General features: G+C 44.1%; 1 protein-coding gene across 1 annotated transcript in view; it reads left to right on the forward strand.

The window, feature by feature from the left end:
• LOC121872893 (ionotropic receptor 25a-like) overlaps positions 1-20,279 on the forward strand; it is a 33,813-nt gene extending 13,534 nt beyond the window's left edge. The window contains 19 exon segments of the mRNA XM_042375984.1: positions 181-370; positions 633-775; positions 2,255-2,323; positions 2,326-2,363; positions 2,613-2,732; positions 3,111-3,292; positions 3,662-3,776; positions 3,931-4,125; positions 4,824-4,960; positions 5,101-5,191; positions 5,380-5,579; positions 6,108-6,246; positions 6,575-6,689; positions 7,117-7,252; positions 8,754-8,939; positions 11,220-11,354; positions 12,961-13,088; positions 13,289-13,487; positions 17,786-20,279. Of these exon segments, the coding sequence (XP_042231918.1) occupies positions 181-370; positions 633-775; positions 2,255-2,323; positions 2,326-2,363; positions 2,613-2,732; positions 3,111-3,292; positions 3,662-3,776; positions 3,931-4,125; positions 4,824-4,960; positions 5,101-5,191; positions 5,380-5,579; positions 6,108-6,246; positions 6,575-6,689; positions 7,117-7,252; positions 8,754-8,939; positions 11,220-11,354; positions 12,961-13,088; positions 13,289-13,487; positions 17,786-17,831 (2,564 nt within the window). The 3' untranslated portion in view covers positions 17,832-20,279.
• Positions 20,280-20,515: the final 236 nt, after the last annotated feature.

Here is a 20,515-nt window from a genome sequence, read left to right on the forward strand (position 1 = left end):
GTGTCGTCCTGTACTGAGTCTCGTGAGTGGTGTTCTCTGTGTGTGTTGGGTTAAGTGAGTCAGACTGAGTTAGGTTGAGTGAGGTTAACTTAGGTTGTCTTAGGTTAAGTTAGATATACAGTACATACTTTGACTTCTAATTCCACGCCTCTTCTTTTAAACTCAATCTCTTGGTCACAGGAAACGATGTCGAGGTGACGGTCAACAAATCGTGTGATCTAATGGACGAAGCTATCGACGCCGGCAAGCCACCTCACATAGTACTCGATGCCACCACTACGGGCATGATCTCTGAGACCATCAAGAGTTTCACCAGAGCCCTTACCCTCCCCACCTTCTCCGCCTCATACGGCCAGGAAGGAGATATAAGGCGAGGATCCCTAGGAGACAGACAGATAGGTAGACAGACAGATAGGCAGGTTGGTAAACACTAAACAGATAGGCAGGTTAACAGAGAGACAGGCAGATAGACAAACAGATAGACAGAGAGATAGACAGACAGACTTGAAATAGACATAGAACCCATATCATAAAAGTTGAGTCTTGCAGTGTAATGATGTTATAAGGAACACAAGTTAAGGTCAACAGCCATAGACACGTATAGGTGCTGATGGCGTTTGTCACCTGTTTAGGGAGTGGCGGAAACTAACACCTAGTGAAGAGGAGTACCTGGTGCAGTTGATGCCTCCAGGTGACATCATCGTCCAATCAATCAGGGACATCGTTCGTACTCAAAACATCACTAACGCGGGGATAATCTATGACGATACTTTCGGTAAGTTCTTCGTCAGTACCCTTTCCTTTACACACATGTCTTTATCACCCTTCCCTCTACACACATGTCTTTATCACCCTTCCCTCTACACACCTATCTTTATCACCCTTTCCTCTACACACCTGTCTATCACCCCTTCCTCTACACACCAGTCTTTATCACCCTTTCCTCGCACACCTGTCTTTATCACCCTCTCCTCTACACACCTGTCTTTATCACTCTCCCCACACCTGTCTTTATCACCCTTCTCTACACACCTGTCTTTATCATCCTCTCACACACCTGTCGTTACACCCTTTCCCCTACACACCTGTCTTTATCACCCTTCTCTACACACCTGTCTTTATCACCTTTCTCTCTACACACCTGTCTTTATCACCCTTTCCTCTACACACCTTTTCTTTATCACCTCTACACACCTCTCTTTATCACCCTTTCCTCTACACACCTGTCTCTATCACCCTTCTCTACACACCTGTTTTTATCATCCCTTCTACACACCTGTCTTTATCACCTCCTCTACACACCAGTCTTTATCACCCTTTCCCCTACACACCTGTCTTTATCACCCTTCCCCACACACCTGTCTTTATCACCTGCCTCACACACCTGTTTTATCACCTCTACACACCTGTCTTATCACCCCCACACAATCTGTCTTTTCTCCCCACACACCCGTCTTTATCACCCCCCACACCAGTCTTTATCACCCCCTTCTCTACACACCTGTCTTTATCACCCTTCCCCCACACATCTGTCTTTATCCACCTCTACACACCTGTCTTTATCACCCTCCTCTACACACCTGTCTTTATCACCTCCCCCACACACCTGTTTATCACCCTTCTACACACCTGTCTTTATCACCCTTCCCCCTCACACCTGTCTTTATCACCCTTCCCTCTACACACATGTCTTTATCACCTTCCTCTATACACCTCTCTTTATCACCTCCCTCTACCACACATGTCTTTATCACCTCCCTCTACACACCTGTCTTTATCTCACCTCTAAGTACCTGTCTATCTAATCTGTGAAAGAAATCAACATTGGTTTTTTACATCAACGTGAGGCCAAAATGCCTTTCATCTTGAGTCAATATCTCTACACACACACACACACACCTCACACACACACACACAGGAAATGTCCAGGAAGGCAAGAACCACCTTATAATATTATATATATATACAATTATTATTATTATTATTATTATCATTATTATTATTATTATTATTATTATTTTATTTTTTTATTATTATTATTATTTTACATATTATTATATATTATTATTATTATTATTAAATATTTTAATGTGCGATTTTAAAATGCATTCTCTCCTCCTCCTACTACCTCCAATCCTCACCATCATTCTCCACCACTATCCTACCTCCCACCAACACCATCACCACCCTCCTCACATCCTCCCCACCATCCTACTCTCCACCACCACCACCACCACCACCTGCTCCAACACAGTGATGGAACACAAGTACAAGTCACTGCTACAGAACCTCCCTTGTCGCCACATTATGACGAGGGTGGAGGCGACGAGAAGGAAGTGAGGAGACAGACCAAGAGACTCAAGGTTGGTGGTGTCTCTGTACTGTGTGTGTGTGTGTGTGTTGTGTGTTGAATGGTTTATTGAAAAGTTCTGCAGTCCAAAGGCTGAAGAACCAATAAAACCATTTATTATTGTGTGTATGTGCGTGTGTATGTGTGTGTGTGTGTGTGTGTGTGTGTGTCTGTGTGTGTGTGTGTGTGTGTGTGTAAGGCCCCCAGTAGAGTACCTGTACTATTTATCTACTGCCTCCAACCTCTCCCTTCCTCTCCCCAGGACGCAGACATCGTTAACTACTTCGCCGTCGGCAGCGGGGACACCATCAGCCGGATCCTGGATGCCGCCACAGCCAACGACATGTTCGGCCGGAAGTACGCCTGGTATGCCCTCTCTAAGGTATGCCCCTTCTCTAATCCCTCTCCAACATACGATCTGTCTTCGGGAGGCCTCTATAAGATACACCTTCTGTAAGATACGAGTTAGCTCCTCTCTGAACTTCGCTAAAAACATGACAATTTGCAGTAATCTAATAATGGTAATCATGTATTCAGTTCACGTGTATAAAGTTAATCGTCAAAAGATATTAAGAATTCAGTTTAGTTAGTGTTCTCGATCCCTAAGTGCTTGTTAACGGCTGTAGGGTGAGTCTTGTTTACATCTGGCCATCACCTATGATAATTACACCTGTGAGGATTGTTTACTCTTGGCCTTGAGGTTGGACAGGTGTTAGTATAGACACAGGTGGAGGACTGACAGGTGTTATCGTCACTACAGGATAACCAGGATATCCAATGTGGTTGTGAGAATGCCTCTATAGTCTACCTGCGGCCTCACACTAGTGCAGACAGTCGCGGAAGAATCGCCATGCTCCAGCGAGACTACGGGCTTACCAGCACCCCTGAGATCGACGCTGTGGCTTACTTCGAGTACTTCATGCGAGGCATCTTAGGCGCGGCGTGAGTAATGATGAGTCTTCATTGTGTCACCTCTTTCGTGTGCTTGTGTCGAGGCTCTTCACTACAACACTGTGTGGATATATTAGTGTGTGTTATAGGTTAATAATAGACTGGTCAATAACTATAGTAATTCGCTATCCAACACTGACAAACATATACCAGCTGGCTACTGAACACACATACAGTTACTAAGAGTGTAAGATGGCCGATTTCTTTTCGATATTCACTTGTCACCATTTTTCTAGTTGGTAGTTTTTAAGGTATGGTGTGTGTTATGGTGCCATGTGGTGTGTGTTATGATACCATGTGAGTGGACAACTACCATGGTAACCAATGAGAGGGAGTGAGTGGTGTAATCTCTTCATACAGGAAGATGGCGGCTGCTGGCAAGTACACAGACTTCGAGTACCTGAGGTGTGAGGAATTCAGCGAGGACAATCCCCCCGTCAGGAACGACTTTGACCTACGCTCTGCCCTCCAGTCGGTGAGTCAGCTGAAGGGTCACGGTGTTAGCTATATATTTTGCATTATATTTCCCACGTCAATAAAACTAGCATAATAACTATAATTTACTGTATCGGGTTGTTTAATGTATTCCTTGTATTAAAAACCTTACCTATACTTCTCCCTGGTGGCAGGTGTCAATGACCAACACCTGGGCGAGTATTAGCTGGGGAAGTAATGGCATGTCGTACCCAGATGTCCCTCTTACTATGGACAAGTTCAAGATTCTCGCAGGACGAACAGCGGAGCGCAAGACCTTGGGGGAATGGTCGGCTGGGATGCCCGGTACACTTATGTTCAAGAGTGGCCAGACCCTTAGTGATTTCCAGGTAAGCTTCCCCTCTATCCTCACCCTCCCCTCTGCCAGGTGAGTCTCTCTGACCTCACGCACCTGGTCTCTAACTTGGGTGACCTCCTTACCTTCAGACATTAAGGAAACACCGATACTCATAACACTAATGGGGATTATACCTTCATCATTGAGGTTATAGTGACACATTATATTGATCTGGTGTTGTCGTGTCGCTCTGAACCTTACTGTCAGACCGTGAGGCGTGGTACTACACGTGTCTTGTCCTCAGCAGCTAATGTGTACAACTCTCTGTCCACCACCGAGGGAGAGGGACGACCTGTATACCCCTGTGAAAATAACACTCATTAGCTGTTTACTTTCTCTTCTTTTGATGTTTGTCTTGTATTTATCCATGTGTTGGATAAATATAATTTCATGGTCCATAATGTTTGGATCTCCCTCCCTCCCTTCTCTCCTGGTGCATGGACCCCTCCCTCAATCCTGTTCTTTCCTGCTGCACGTCCCTTCCTTCCCTCACACTTTCCCTCCTCCCCCCTTCTGGTGCATTAGTCTCTCCCTCCCACCCTCCCTTCCTTACCCTTTCTCTTGTTGCATTCTCTCTCCCTTCCCCCTTCCTTCCTGCCTTCCTTCTCTCTTATTACACGGTTCCCTCCCTCCCTTCCCTCCCTACCCCAATGCATCAAGTAACCCTAACGTCTGTTTCTCCTGCTGTAGGCGGTGACTGTGTACAGGGTGACCACAGTACAGCAACCTCCCTTTATCATGAAACGCACCAACGAAGACGGTGAAGACGAATACTACGGCTACTGTATCGACCTCATCAACGAAATCAAAGAAATCATCAACTTCGAGTAAGTCCTTCAACCTCTTCCTTGACCGTCTACACCTCAGCCTCTAAGTCACTTCAAATTTATGGTCGATTAAGCATTTATTTAAGCCTATAATTACCCCCCAGGCCTATAATTGTGTTGTATCATTCCGGTTCCACCAGATACGAGATTGCAGAAGCTCCTGATGGCAAGTTTGGCACGATGGACGACAACCATGAGTGGAACGGCATGATCAAGCAACTCATCGAGAAGGTTGGTACCCCTGAACACACCGAGGGAACTAGTTTGTGTGTGTGTGTGTCGTAACCCTGGTTTATTTGTTTATTTATTTGTTATTACTATTATTTATTATTAGTAGTAGTAGTAGTATTCTGTGACACATACGTTTATTTATCACTGACTCACACATCCTGAGACTCACAACAGCTTTTCTCCTACAGCGTGCAGACATCGCCTTGGCACCATTATCTGTCATGGCTGAACGGGAGAACGTGGTAGACTTCACCGTGCCTTACTATGATCTGGTAGGCATCACTATCCTCATGAAGAAGCCCAAAGTGCCCACCTCACTCTTCAAGTTCCTAACTGTGCTGGAGCCTGAGGTGTGGTTGTGTATCCTCTTCGCTTATGGCTTCACCAGGTGAGTTAGGGCTTCGATATCACATACATACAGTACTTACATACAGTACATACATGTATACACACATACATAAACTAAAGGACAATGAATAACCGGTCAGTATGTAGTGTGTAGCCGGAGTTAGTTCACTACATACAATCATTCATTACTCATTGTTATCCGAATAGTGAATAAGTGGATCTCACGTCCTTACACCACCACCACACCCACTACCACCATTACCACCACCACCACCACCATACCGTCACTACCAACACCACATCACCACCATACCACCTCACTATCACTACTATACCGCCTTTCATTACCAACACCACACCACCATCACCATTACTACCAATGATATCTTCCTGTCCACATTCTGTCACCCTGAACATCTTCCTGTCCACATTCTGTCACCCTGAACATCTTCCTGTCCACATTCTGTCACCCTGAACATCTTCCTGTCCACATTCTCTCTCCTAAATCATCTCCTATACACATTCTCTCTCCTAAAACATCATTCTGTACACATTCTCTCTCCTACAGCGTCCTCCTGTATATCTTCGACCGGTTCAGCCCCTACAGCTACCAGAACAACAAGGAACGCTACAAGGATGACGACGAGAAGAGAGAGTTCAACCTGAAGGAGTGTCTATGGTTCTGTATGACTTCCCTTACGCCCCAGGTAGGTGCTGAAGGAGGGAGAGGAGGAAGGAGGTTTGGGAGAGAAGAGGGGGACATGAATAGCAGAAGGTGGAGTAGGAGGAAGCTAGCAAAAAAGGAGGAAGAAGAACAAGAAGATGGAGGAGGAGGAGGAGGAAGAGAATGGGTAGGAAGAGGAGGGTGGGAAAGTCCAGTCATTGTGTCTATGTTGATGAGTGGATATGTGTTATTGTATGTTGGTGGTAAGAGGAAAAATGTTGTGTTCCTGTGTTCCTGTGATGTTGTGTTAGGGAGAGCATCACTCAGCGCCCCTTGTGTTTACCCCTCGTGTTCGTCTCTCGTCTCTTCAGGGTGGTGGAGAGGCGCCTAAGAACTTGTCCGGAAGGCTAGTAGCGGCGACCTGGTGGCTCTTTGGGTTCATCATCATCGCCTCCTACACGGCTAACTTGGCTGCCTTCTTGACAGGTTAGTTGAGATGCCTTATTGTCACTAATACTAAGACATCCACAAAACTAGTCCCTTGGGAAATTGGGTAGAAATAGCGGCAGAAAAGGAGGGGGGGGAAGGGGGAAATAGGAACTAAGTGTTCTGGAGAGGAGGTATAGAGGAAAGTGAAAGACTGGGTATTTAACATGGGAAGACCTGGGACCTCAAGAGCTTTAGAAATAATCAAGAACAAGGCATCACGTTAACAGGTCATCACGTGAACAGGTCATCACGTTAACAGGTCATCACGTTAACAAGTCATCACGTTTGAGTTAAGGAATAATTGATTGTTTGAGAAATGATTTGTTTGAGTTTTCTTATGGCTAGTGTGATTATTATAACTATTATGAGTCATGTAACACCTAACTGAATAACTCTGACGACACCTTTGTATTCCCTCCTTCAGTGTCGCGTTTGGATACTCCCATTGAGTCCCTGGACGACCTCAGTAACCAGTACAAGGTCCAGTACGCCCCCATGAACGGCACCTCCACCATGACCTACTTCGAGAGGATGGCTTACATAGAGAAGAAGTTTTACGAGTGAGTGATGAGTCGTTTAAGGGGGACACTTCACACGAGAGCACCTGTCGTTTGTTTCACCTGATGATTAAAAGCCCTAACGATACCTTGGTGGTTTAGGTTAGGTTAGGTTAGGTCTAAAGGTGAAATAAGCTGGGTGCTGGTTTTCACGGAGCGTCTTTATTAATTTATTTAAAAAGAGGTTCTTATTTAATGTGTCCCTTCCAGTACATCTTCCCGTCACCACCACACCTCCCCATCACCACCACACCTCACCACTACCACCACCACACCTCCCCACCTCCCATCCACCACCACCACCACCACACCTCCCACATCCACCACCACACCACACCACCGACCACACCACCCCATCACCCCCCATCCCACCGACCACCTCACCACTACCACCACCACCTCCCCCTCACCACCACACCTCACCCACCACCACCACACCTCCCCATCACCTCCCCATCGACCACACCACCCCCATCACCACCACACCTCCCCCACCACCACCTCCCCATCACCACCACACCTCCCATCACCCACCACCACCTCCCCCATCCCACCACCTCAACCACCACCTTCCCCATCACCACCACCACACCTCACCCATCACCACCACACCTCCCCATCACCACCACCTCCCCATCACCTCACCACCTCCCCATCCCCATCCGCCACCTCCCATCACCCCACCTCCCCATCACCACCCCTCCCCATCACCACCCCCACCACCCATCACCACCGCCACCTCCCCCCTCCCCACCTCCCCATCACCACCACCACACCTCCCCATCACCACCACCACCCACCTCAACCACACACCTCCCCCATCCCCACCCACCCACCCCCATCACCACCACTCCCCCATCACCACCACCTCCCCATCCCCCACCACCACCACCTCCCATCCACCCACCACACCTCCCCATCACCACCACACCCCCATCCCCACATCCACCTCCCCCATCACCACCACACCTCCCCCCATCTGACCACACCTCCCCATCACCACACCTCCCCTCACCACCACACCCATCACCACACCACCAGACCTCCCCATCACCCCACACCCACCACCTCCCATCACCACCACCATCACCACACCTCCCCATCACCACCACACCTCCCATCACCACCACCCCCCATCACCACCTCCCATCACCACCACCCTTCCATCACCACCACACCTCCCCACCCCCATCACCCCCACCACTCCCCACCTCACCCACCCACCTCCCATCACCACCACCTCCCACCCCCATCCTCCCATCACACACCACCACCTCCCCATCACCACCACACCTCCCCATCACCCACCCCTCCCACACCCACCACCTCCCCCATCCCACCACCTCCCCATCACCACCACCTCCCCATCACCACCACCTCCCCATCCTCCCACACCTCCCCATCACCCACCTCCCCATCTCACCACCACCTCACCGACCACACCTCACCTCCCACCACACCTCCCCGTCACCACCACACCTACAATATACATTCCCTCCATCAGGATCTGGAAGGACATGTCACTAAACGATTCGATGTGACATTTAGAGAGACCAAGTTAGCTGGACTACCCCGGTGACAAATACACCAAGATGTGGCAGTCGATGCAGGGAGGCTGGACTACCCATCACCTTCAAGCCGTGCTGGAGAGTGAGAAGTCTACCTCCTCCAGTGAAGGATTTGCCTACCTGAGTGTGTTGTGACAGAGAGAGCGAAGGGGGTGGGGGATAAGGAGGAGAGAGAGGACTGGGAGGGGGGGGAAGGAGGGGAAGAATGAGAGGGGGAGAGGAGGATTAGCAGAAGAGGTAGAGGGTTGAGAGGCGAGGAGAATAAGAAAGGTTGAGGTGTGATGGTGAAGATGTGGGGAGAGATGTGTTAAACTGGCTGTGCAATTTAATAATAATCTTCTTACTGTACAAAAAAGATGAATTATTAATGATATATATAAATAACATTTTGTAGATTAACATTTTGGTTTACCGTGATGGCATCCTCATTTTACTATAACCATCCATATATTTATAAATATAGTTGCATGGCATAAGGTCAACGTTTCTTATATAGTTATGGTATAAAGTCCAACGTTTCTTATGGTTATGGCTGGTCAACGTTTCTTATATGGTATGGCATAAGGTCAACGTTTCTTATATGTTCTTGTATATTCTAACGTTTCTTTATAGTTATGGCATAAGGTCAACGTTTCTTTATGTTATGGCAGGTCAATATAGTTATGGCATAAGGTCAACGTTTCTTATATAGTTATGGCATAAGGTCAACGTTTCAGGTTATGGTATACAATAGTTGTATAGGTCAACGTTTATATAGTTATGGCATAAGGTCATTTCTTATATAGTTATGGCATAAGGTCTTGTTTCTACCATAAGGTCAACGTTTCTTATATAGTTATGGTATAAAGTCAACGTTTCTTATATAGTTATGGTATAAAATCGATGTTTCTTGTATATTCTGTCTCCCCCTGGCGGCGCATTATGAAAACATTACATCACAAACTATATCGTTAGACAAAGCATCAAATCACAGGTTGTTACGCTGATCTAAGTAAATTTTTTTTTTTATTGAGACGCAGAATATAGTAACGGTTACTAAGCAGTCACATTAGACTCAGTAACGCCACTTGACCTGTGATATTAAATGAAATAATCAGATCAAGATACTTATATACACACTAACGTTTACTCGCGTCTAACACATAGTCAAAAATTCTTCTGACTGTAGCATCTCCTAATAAGTAACAGTAAGTTCAGAGCGGGATGTAACGCGAGCTTAAGTAACGGATGTAACGTATGGTGAGTCACAATACATATCCCTGTTACGCTCCGTCACCTCAGTAACACGTAACATCTCCTGACCAGTAGTAACAGTAAGCTCAGAGCGACATGTAACGGGTTGGTGTGGGCGTGTGACCAACAGGGGACGCGACACAGATCCGCTACGCCATCCTCACCTCTTGTGATATGATGTCAGTCGGGGACGAGTTCTCCAGGAAGCCTTTTGCCATAGCCGTCACCAAGGGCTCGCCCCTCAAAGACCAGCTCTCAGGGGCGTGAGTAAATAGATAATACACTTTTATTCCATTTTTTTAACATTTCAACCTTTTTTGGAATGTGTTTTTCTAAGAAGTTTTGTTATTTTTGAGAATGTGTATTTTTTTTTTAGTGGTGCTTTTTGGTGTTTTCGGTGTTTTTGGTCTGACGGAAAAGCCAGCATGTCCAGATTTTTTTGGCCCTGGTAAATGAAGATATTTTTCCCTGGATGAATTTACTTTTTGATGGCGTGGATCTATTTTTTTTTTTTTTTTGCACTTGGTGATGTTTTGCTGCCATACAACACATTTTTTATATGTGTTAAGCATGGCTGTTGTCAGACTGCTGGGCGTTCGTGTTTGGTGATCCAGCATGGATTCATTTTTTTTTTTTCAAGAATGCACCAGAAATTTTTGAAGTAATTTTTTTCCTTATTACACGAAACATTCTTCAAAGGAAACTACTATTTTTTTCCTCTCCAAAAATCGTCTTAAGGATTACTCTCACTGTTAGCGTTGATTGGGTACAATATATCCATCTACAGAGTAATTGTTTTTAATCAATGATAACAATTTCTGAAGACAACACAGTCACAGAGTATTTAATGAAGTACAAATCGTAGGTGTTGTCTTAACTAACCTGAACTTTTCTCCAACATACACACAACACGACGCATTCTGTCTGTCCATAATCCCGTGGCGATTTACCTTACACACACACACACACACACACACAGGTAAGTTAACTCTCGCATCCCACAGCCATGTCCACAGCACCGCCTGTCTGGTCTCTGTCTCATTACCTGAAGGGGCAGAGCATGGTGTCCGCGCCACAGAGGTCCTGACTTACGCCCTCAACATGTTCCCTGACACCGTAACCACCTTCTTCTCACTGACCTCCCCGTCTCCCTCCCACCTCCCACTCTCAGGTGACGCTACAGATATCCGCTACCAGGTGCTGACCAACTGTGACCTGCAAATAGTCGGGGAGGAGTTCTCTCGGAAGCCTTACGCCATCGCCGTTCAGCAAGGTTCTCCTCTCAAGGACCAGTTCAATGATGCGTGAGTTGGTCCGTACAGGTGGATGACACTCCTCAGTCTTCCCACACACACACACACACACACAGTAACAGTAGCCTTCACCCTAGTGTCTCAGCCTTCCATATATTTAGTCGCCTCCACATTGACTTCTCGCCTCTATCACTCGACCTGTTTCATCCTCAACTGTCACCCTCATCTGCCACCCTCAACTGTCACCCTCATCTATCACCCTCATATTTCAACATCATTTTTCTCACTCATCTTTCACCCTCCAACAACACCTCCCCGAACACCAACCTGTACTTTGTCCTTCACGCTGCGGCTCTCTATCCCACTGAAAGTATCACAGTGTAAACAAATCCCAGTTAACACACGCTTACCTCCCTTATTCCTGTAGTTTGGTACCAGGTGAGTATGTTGACTGTGTAGTGACGATAGTCGATAGTTTTCTAGTTGTCATACTTTGTTCTGAACTGAATAAAAATGTATAAACTTCAGTCTTGTGAAAGATTATAATCCTCAGTACCCAAACAGCTGGGAGGACGGTAGCATTTATTGAAGGTATGATACTGACTTCACCCCATCCAACACACCCTCTGCCAGTTACAATATATAGGCAAATCATCCTACATGGAAAGAGTAGGATGGGAGTATCAATCGAGAGGAGTCCTACGTAAAGTCATCTCACTACAGTTCCTTCTTCAGTCTCTTGATAACATACAAGCCTATGATCTCCTGAGCTGATAGCGTACACTGTCTGGTCGCTACTGCAGGTTCCTGGTGGTGTAAGAAAGACAAACTAGAGGAGAGGTGTGTGTGTATGTGTGTCTTAATCTTCAGTACATTAGCTCCAAAAATAGTATCTATACATAGGGTGATCGATGAATTTCAAAATGAGCACTGTGACTCCTGTTGTCTCTTATGGGTTGTCAAAATCCTTCATCCGTTGTGTCATATTGTCTCAACACAAAATCGTCAAGATACTTTTTTGGAGGGCGAATGTACATGTATGTTTTTCTGTCCTTTACGTACGTTGTTGTCTTGTTCTTGTGCTTGATATATGATCATCTGTACGTACTTCACTCAACACGTACCAGTTAATCACGTACAGTGGTAAATAAAACACTAAGTCATTGTTTCTCTGCCTGCGTGTGTGTTTGTGTCACCGAGGAACCTAAAGACGACTGTAAATAAAGAAAAAATGAAATAATGATAAATAGAATGTAACTGTTTGTACGTGGTAGATTAGTAACATTATTGATTTTTTGTTTTGTGTCTAATTTGTGAGGACAAGTTGATTATTATTGCCTGTTGTTATTTTTGTTTTTGTTGATTATCTTATTTTGTTTTCCTTGTCTTCCTCCTCCTCCTCTCCCTCTTTTGTCCCTTATTATCAACTCCCTTACGTTTCTGTTTTCCTTGTATTCCTTTCTTCTTCTTCCTCCGTCTTTCCCACATCCTCTTCTTCCTTTCTCTCCCACTTCCTTCTCCTCCTACTCCATTCTTGCCCCACTACCACCACCCCTTCTCCCCACCACTTCCCCTTTCTCCTTCTCTCCATCACCACCTCCTCCTCTTCCCTTCTCTCCTCTGCTCTCCCGCACCCCACCACCTCCTCCCCCTACAGGATCCTGAAGCTGTTGAACCAGAGGAAGTTGGAGACGCTGAAGGAGAGATGGTGGAATCAAAACCCTGAGAAGAAGGTCTGTGAGAAAGACGACGACCAGAGTGACGGTATTAGCATCGAGAACATCGGTGAGTGAGGGAGAGGGGAGAGGGAGAGAGGGGGGAAGGGAGGGAGGAGTGAGTGAGGAAAGGAAGGGAGAGAAGGAGAGGGAAGGGTGGGAGGAGAGAGAGAGAGAGTGCGTTACAGGGAGTCACACCATCATATAGTTAGACTAGAAACTCCCATAACACCATATTGTTTACATACTAACTCATCCCGCGGCCGCCAGGTGGTGTGTTCATCGTGATCTTCGTGGGCATCGGGCTGGCGTGCGTGACTCTGGCCTTCGAGTATTGGTGGTATAAACATCGTAAAGGCCCCCGCGTCACTGACTCCGCCAAGGTGCTGGCCGTCAGGGAATACCCCACCAACGACGTCGACAAGACCAACTTCAACCCTGAAAAGTCCGATTTCAACACGCAATACAAGTACGTCATATCTCTTTATTTATACACGAGATCTTTTTATTTATAGGCCTACACAGATGTCTCATGAAGCGTGTGTAGAGGTAGTTGTAATGTCACCATGTTATTTCTGTTGTTTTTTTTTGCCATAGAATGTGCAATAGGGAGTGGCGCCTCGAGAGTATTAAGCTCTGTATCACATCCTGGCTGATCATACAACAGAGCTGACCAGAGCTAAACTAGTCTTAGAGCTAATCTCAGCCAGAATCAGTTAGGGGTGATTAGAGCTAGCCATAGAGAAGGGAGATCAGAGCTAGTGATTGGAACTACAGCAGCAATCAGAGCTAGTGATCAGAGGTAGTAACAGAGAGGTGAACAGAGCTTGTGATCAACTTAACGTAAGTAAAGGACACTGGCCTTGTAGTAACACACTGGGCTTCGTATTCACAAAGACTTTACATGTATAATTTCCCTCGTAACTGGTGCTACCTGAACGTAACAAAGTAGAGTCTCAGTACAACTCTAATATAATTCTGGATGTCTTTCTTGTGCTTTAGAATAATAAGTGATAAATGAAGTTGTTCTTAAATCGCCAGTTACGAGGAGATATCGATTAACAACCCCTTGAGAAACTATGATGTGATGTAAGGTGTCTAAGGAACACTTCTCTCACAAGGCGTCGTGACGGAGCCTCTCTGTGTACTGTGTGTAGGCGACAGACACAGCTTCATCAACCCATCGAGTAAATTCCTTGTTTTTTTTTTTCTTCTCATTCTTCCAAGCAGCCCTGTGATCCAAAACTGAGGGCAGAGATATACGAGATGACCTTTTGACTTCTCTCAGTAAGGACCTGGCAGGCTGTGGTGGTCTCAAGCCTAAAAACCAGACACTTGCATGTACTCTTAAGTCCAGATTGTGTCTTTCTGAAGAATTTTTTATTTCTTACTATTTCTTCTCCGTTTCTTGAGGACCTGAGTGATGATAATGATGGTTTAAGATTATTTTTATGGTTCACAGCACAACCACTTCCCTTCACTGAGCTGCATGCGTCATAAGTCCCGGTGCACTTGTTTGTAATATTCCTCATTATTTACATTTTCTGTATTTTCATAAACATTGAAGAGCTTCTGAAGAGATTAAACAAGAATAGTAAACATGAGTGACCTTTTTGGAGAATCTAAAAATGTTTACAATAGATAAACACAAAAACAGACTGACAGAGACAAAAACACACACACACACACACACACAGACTAATATTCATACATATACATACAACCACGTCTATACATACACAAACATACAGTCAAACACAAATAACATCTATAACACACAGCTGAGACAGTAGTGAGGACAGTAACCAACACAACTACTACAGGTACTTCCCAGGCAGTAGGTGTTGACAGGTTAAGTATAGAGAACAGCTGGAAGGTGTCCTACCACAGAGGACATATAAACACGTGATTTAAATATTTCCACAAACCTTCCTCTGTGTGTGTGTGTGTGTGTGTGTGTTTTGTTTTTAAGCACATAATTTCAAGTGATATGACTGCACACGATAGCACTTCTGTTTTGCACTGTTTACTCCAAGTTCTTCTGTGATTGGTGTTAAACGGACCAAACCTCAGAGGGTCGGGTTGTTTTCCCGAAGGTGGTGACTGCCGGAGAGAGGTTAGGGAGAGAGCGTCAACTAGGAGGGAAAGTCCAAGTAGGAGAGTCTACTAGGAGAGATATTCTACTAGCCCCTTGTGTATAGGATCTCCTCTTGCTGAATAAAATCTGGCGTTAATCGTAAAAAATACTAAAAGTGACGTCCCTGTAGTTAAAGGGGTTCAGGTCTATGAATCAGTTTCAATAATGACCTCAGTCTCGACCACTATCTCCTACTTATAGAAACAAACTCTCTTCCCAACGTCCAATTAAAATTAGTTTCAAGACAGTTATGAAACCTAATATATAAAGCCATCACTACCGATAAGTTCCATGTTGCGATTCACTTTAACCTTTGAAAAAAAAAAAGGAATAATTTCGATCCTCTTCACCTGATTCTTCCAGATATGTCTTTTGTCACTGTAACTCTGATGACCTACAGTGAATTCCCTAAACTAATTGGTGCTGTTGACGTGTATTGTATTGAAGCGATATAATGAACCATAGAACAAGATATACCACACACCCCAAAAAGTACCTAGACGATTTGGTGTTTAGACAATTATGACACAACGGATGAAGGATTTTGATAACCCTACTGAGACAATAGGAGTCTTAGTGTTCTTTGTGAAATTCATCGATCACCCTCCATCAAGATACTTTTTGAGATGTGTACAAGAGCTGATAACATGTCACTCACTAAACCTTATGGTAGTTTTCTTTGTCGAGTTGATGTTCATAGTGTGACTGCTTATCTTCAAACCACTCATCTTCTTACCTGACTATATGAACTTTATCAACCAATTACTAGAATACTTTAACAACAATTAAGTCTCCCTCATAACCTTGTTAGTTGAGATGGATTTTCATAGTTTATCCAAAATTCGAATCCCTCTGCTTATTTCAACTGAAAAGTAACCACCCTAACGCTAACCTAACTTAAACCTAACCTATATTAAGCTATCCTAACCTAACCAGCTATCCTAACCTAACCAGTATTAACCTAACCTAACCTATATTAATATAACCTAACTAGACCTAACCTAACCCCCAGATAGCGTTAGGGTGATTAATCTGCAGGTGATCCCATATGCTAGTATCAATAAACTGCCAGTGTGAAGAGAACATATCCTCGCGGTTCGTATAAAATAAATACCAACCTTCTGGATGTGAAGTCAACTGAGGTCTGGTCCGTTGATGTGTACCGTACAGTACACACACACTCTCTCTCTCTCTCTCTCTCTATGCATGTATAGTATAGTCGGCCCTTCAGAGTATTTGCATAATTTATAAGTGAATTAAAGCATTGGTGTTATTTTTGGCGGAGACTTGAATATTCTTCCGCCTATGAGTAAAGAGCAATTGATTTGTGTGTGTAAGGGTTTTGATCTCATAACTCAGGGTTTTTAGATACATTCTCTCGTAAGGGGCCAAATAAATAGGAGATTCCAGTCAAGAGTTTATTAATATAAAAAGTACATCACAAGTTCTATTTATACTCGCTCACGCTTTCCACACAAATACAACAAAAATATAATAATATATCTTCCATTCTAGAAAACTTTACCACTTTATAGCTATGAAAACAGTTCAAGTAACAACAAGTAACTCAGCACGGTATTAGAACATCCAGGAGGCGGGTTATCTGAAGAAACACTGGCTGGCTCCCACAGTCTGTTCGCTACCCAATCGCGTCATACTTGTAGGCCTCGGGACATACTACAGTATATAGTCCCCCTGGCTCATTTCTTGGCAGCTGAATTTTCATCACTACTACAGTCATTTTCCTTCACTTATAAGAGCGCTATGTACCCCATCACTCCTGGAGAGAGAATGCGGAGTGCCCCAGTGACAGCGAGGATACCCTGACCACAGTACCACACCTCGCACACAAACGAACACACGCACTGGAACACAACAAAATCTAGCGGTAACTCGCGTAAGGGCTATCTACTCTATTCCCTTACAAGGTGAGGTATGAATCCTGCTGAGCTAACCCTCTCACACGTCAACAAACCGATGGCACTGGCAGCAACATATCTTATTTTCTGTTGCGGTTTGTTTGGATACATTTTTATTACAGATCCAGTGTCCATATTTCTTTGGCCGACTGTACATCAAGCTTGTTGTTAATATTTTCTTTAATTATATTTTTCTTATAATACTTTATGATTTGTTTACCTGCTGATATGTGTTAATTTTCAAACTGTAATAACTGTACATTAAAAACAACCATGTAAAATAGCCGCCTTTAAACCACTTACAATTAAATAACAATAAGTGAGCATGAAGAGGATCTAATTGTAGATATAGAGGCAATTTTGGATAGATGAATAACCAGCTTAATAGAACAGTGTTTAGTACTTTAGAAATGGTAGCGTCCTTACGGCATGAATAACCTAAACATCAATCTAAAATACCAGTTAAAATTCATTCATAAAATTAACTTACCTATGTTTTTGTTTCTTTGTTTAGAATTTACGCACCACACATACCGTTACCAAGCATATCAGCACAGCTTGTTGCCTCCTACTAACCCAAGCTACAGTTCAGGCAAACGAAGCATATAATCCCACTTTACCCGGTATCCCTCTCCTCTCTCACTTAACCTTCATCACCATACTACTGCCGTACCTTACCTGACATTAACTTGACTCTCTCTTACCCCACAGCACCGGAGAAGGCTTCGACATCGCGCCCGTGGCCAACCCTTGGTAGACTGGCGGCAATGTTAATAAAGTATGCTTGCTGGAGCCCCGTGTTGTAAACCTCTCCGTGCGGGCCACACGACACTGTTGGCTGTGTCTACATCGTAACGTTGTGAATAACTACGCTGAAGGTGTCTCAACAATCACCAAATTAGCTACTGTTAAATTGAAAGCTAAAATTAGTGACAGTTTTTAAGTTGCAAGTACTACGGATTGCCACGCAGAGAAAGAGGGTTGTCTTGAATGCCAAGGTTTTTAGTACTTGTAACCGCCACTCGTACGTCTCAACTGACCTTCAATAATTTATTTCTCTTAGAAGCACAGTCAACCAGTTTTACTTAGCTTGTTATCAAGGGTTACTGCGTATTGTTAGGCTATTCATACTCAATTGTTTTTTTTATTATATATGCATCGTTGTTTTCGATGTGGTCGATGATTTTTTTGAATCCGCCTCAATAAATGATCTGTTTATTCAAATACCTTTATGCAAAATATACACATACATGCACAGTGTATCCCTACAGTTATAATATATGTACACAGAGTGATAATTCTTGTGCAGTATACATAAACGCACAATGTATACATACAATATGTAAGAAACAACAGCTTTATACATACAGCATCCTGAGCCGCCCAACGTATGTACTGTATGTCTCAGGGTTACCCAAATCACATAAGTTCTTAGTCCGAATAAAGTGAAATGTAAAGCAGAATAACCTTAACGCCTTACTGACAATGTAAAATAAATAGCCTTTGTCCCTCAAGTATGTGTTATTAATGTGTAAATGACGGCCAAGAGCACCCCGCTACCATGTATAGATTCTCATATAGCCTCGTGTACTGATCGCCATATAGCCTCATGTTCTGATCACCCATATACCCTGATATATTGAACCCTTGTTATATAGCGTGTAGTAATAAGCACTTGAGGGTGTCTGCAGATATGTGTACGATACTGCACATTAAAATAAAGTCAAACAAAAATTACTTTATATATTTACGTGTATAGAGAGTTCACGGTGATATGAGGGGAGTAGGTCAAGTTTGTTTTGGAATTCTTCTAGTTTGACGAATGTAATCACAGCTGAAGGAAGTGTGTAAGTTATCTGCAGAAGTTATATGTTCCAGAGGACATTGTTACGCCAAGTTGGGTGTCCCAGAGCTGCTATGTCTCGATTTACGGTTAAAATTCATTGTCCAGTATGGTGTTTACAGTGTGGTGTTCCATTGGCAATCTTACGTCTGATGAATAATGATTGGCTGGTTACAATGGCTGGGGTGTAATGATTGGCTAAAACCTACCTGGATTGATTATGGTGCATTGTGATTGACTGCTGCAGACTCCCCTGATCACCAGCGTCAGGTAATTAAGCTTTGGCAGAGCACATACCCTCCCTCTCCTTCCTCTACTGAAACAATCTCATCCACACCCTCCTCCGTTGTGCTGTTTGACCCCCCTCCTCCCAGTGCTATGAATTGACACCACATCACACTGTCTCCTGCAGCATTGAGAACATGTACCACCTTTTGTCGTCTTCTTCGACTACCACTTAAAAGTTTTCGTAGATTGCGCGAGTAAACAGAGCACATCGAACGCTGGGAAACAGTGAGCTTGTTGTATTGTGACATTTTTTTTCTTATTATTATCTATTTTTTTACTTTGTGGTGTACCAGGAGATACATATGAGTGTGCCCTGATTATGTGACGTATACAGAAGATAGGCTTGCCCAGTAAACCGTGGGATTTATGAGTCACTTGGACTTTGGATTCATGTTACCCAAAATTGCCAGGTTGAGATAGGAAAGGTAGGCTATATCCCCTCCTGTGGTCTGGGTATCTGTGAGCCTGGTGGTGTTGGTGAACTGGTTATACTTACTGGTACTAAATCACACCGGATATCAATCACACTTACCTCCACAATAAGGATGTTTTTTACCGAAACCAATGGACCGCCAACTCAGTACAACAATCCTCTCCCGCCACTGGGAGTGTGAAGACTGCGGGAAGAATAGCCGCAAGGGGGCACCACTGACAATTCTAGCGTGCGTCCTCTGTCGGAAAACCAGACTACACAAAGCCGTTACTATCTCGCCCAACATGATTTCAAGGCGGGGCAGTAACTGTGCAGGATTTGAACAGTATCAGCAGCGCCCTCACACAGGCCTCCTCCCGGCGTCGTCATCCCAGTCCTGTACTAAATTACTAACGAGTGTAAGGTCTTGTATAACGACCCTATCTATACCTTGATGTTTATTTTACGTTTTATCTTTATGTGTCACTTAGGATAATTACATACGATAGAAGTTAATTATACATATAATAGAAAAGAGTTATGTAGATAAATATTTTACGGTGAATGTTGATTATTATATGTCGGATAATATAACACAGATTTATATGGGTTATATAATAAAAAATATATCGTAAAGTTTCAAATATATTATACCCAGATAATTGTTGTTTGACTACTTCCATCTCTAATGAACTTATAAATATTTAATACAACTCAAATAATGGAAAACGATGCAGAGGTCACAAACAGCTAATGTCTGTCTGTCTCCAATAATTGTCGGGAAGTATAGTATAATTATTATACTGTGCTTCCCACACTTCTCACACGCAAACCTCCTCTGTCTTGGCCTAGTTCACTTTTCTCCTTAGCAGCTACCTGAGTCATTGTTCGTTCGGCT

Source organism: Homarus americanus, unplaced genomic scaffold, assembly GCF_018991925.1.
Source record: "Homarus americanus isolate GMGI-L3 unplaced genomic scaffold, GMGI_Hamer_2.0 scaffold11022, whole genome shotgun sequence".
Classification (NCBI taxonomy): domain Eukaryota; kingdom Metazoa; phylum Arthropoda; class Malacostraca; order Decapoda; family Nephropidae; genus Homarus; species Homarus americanus.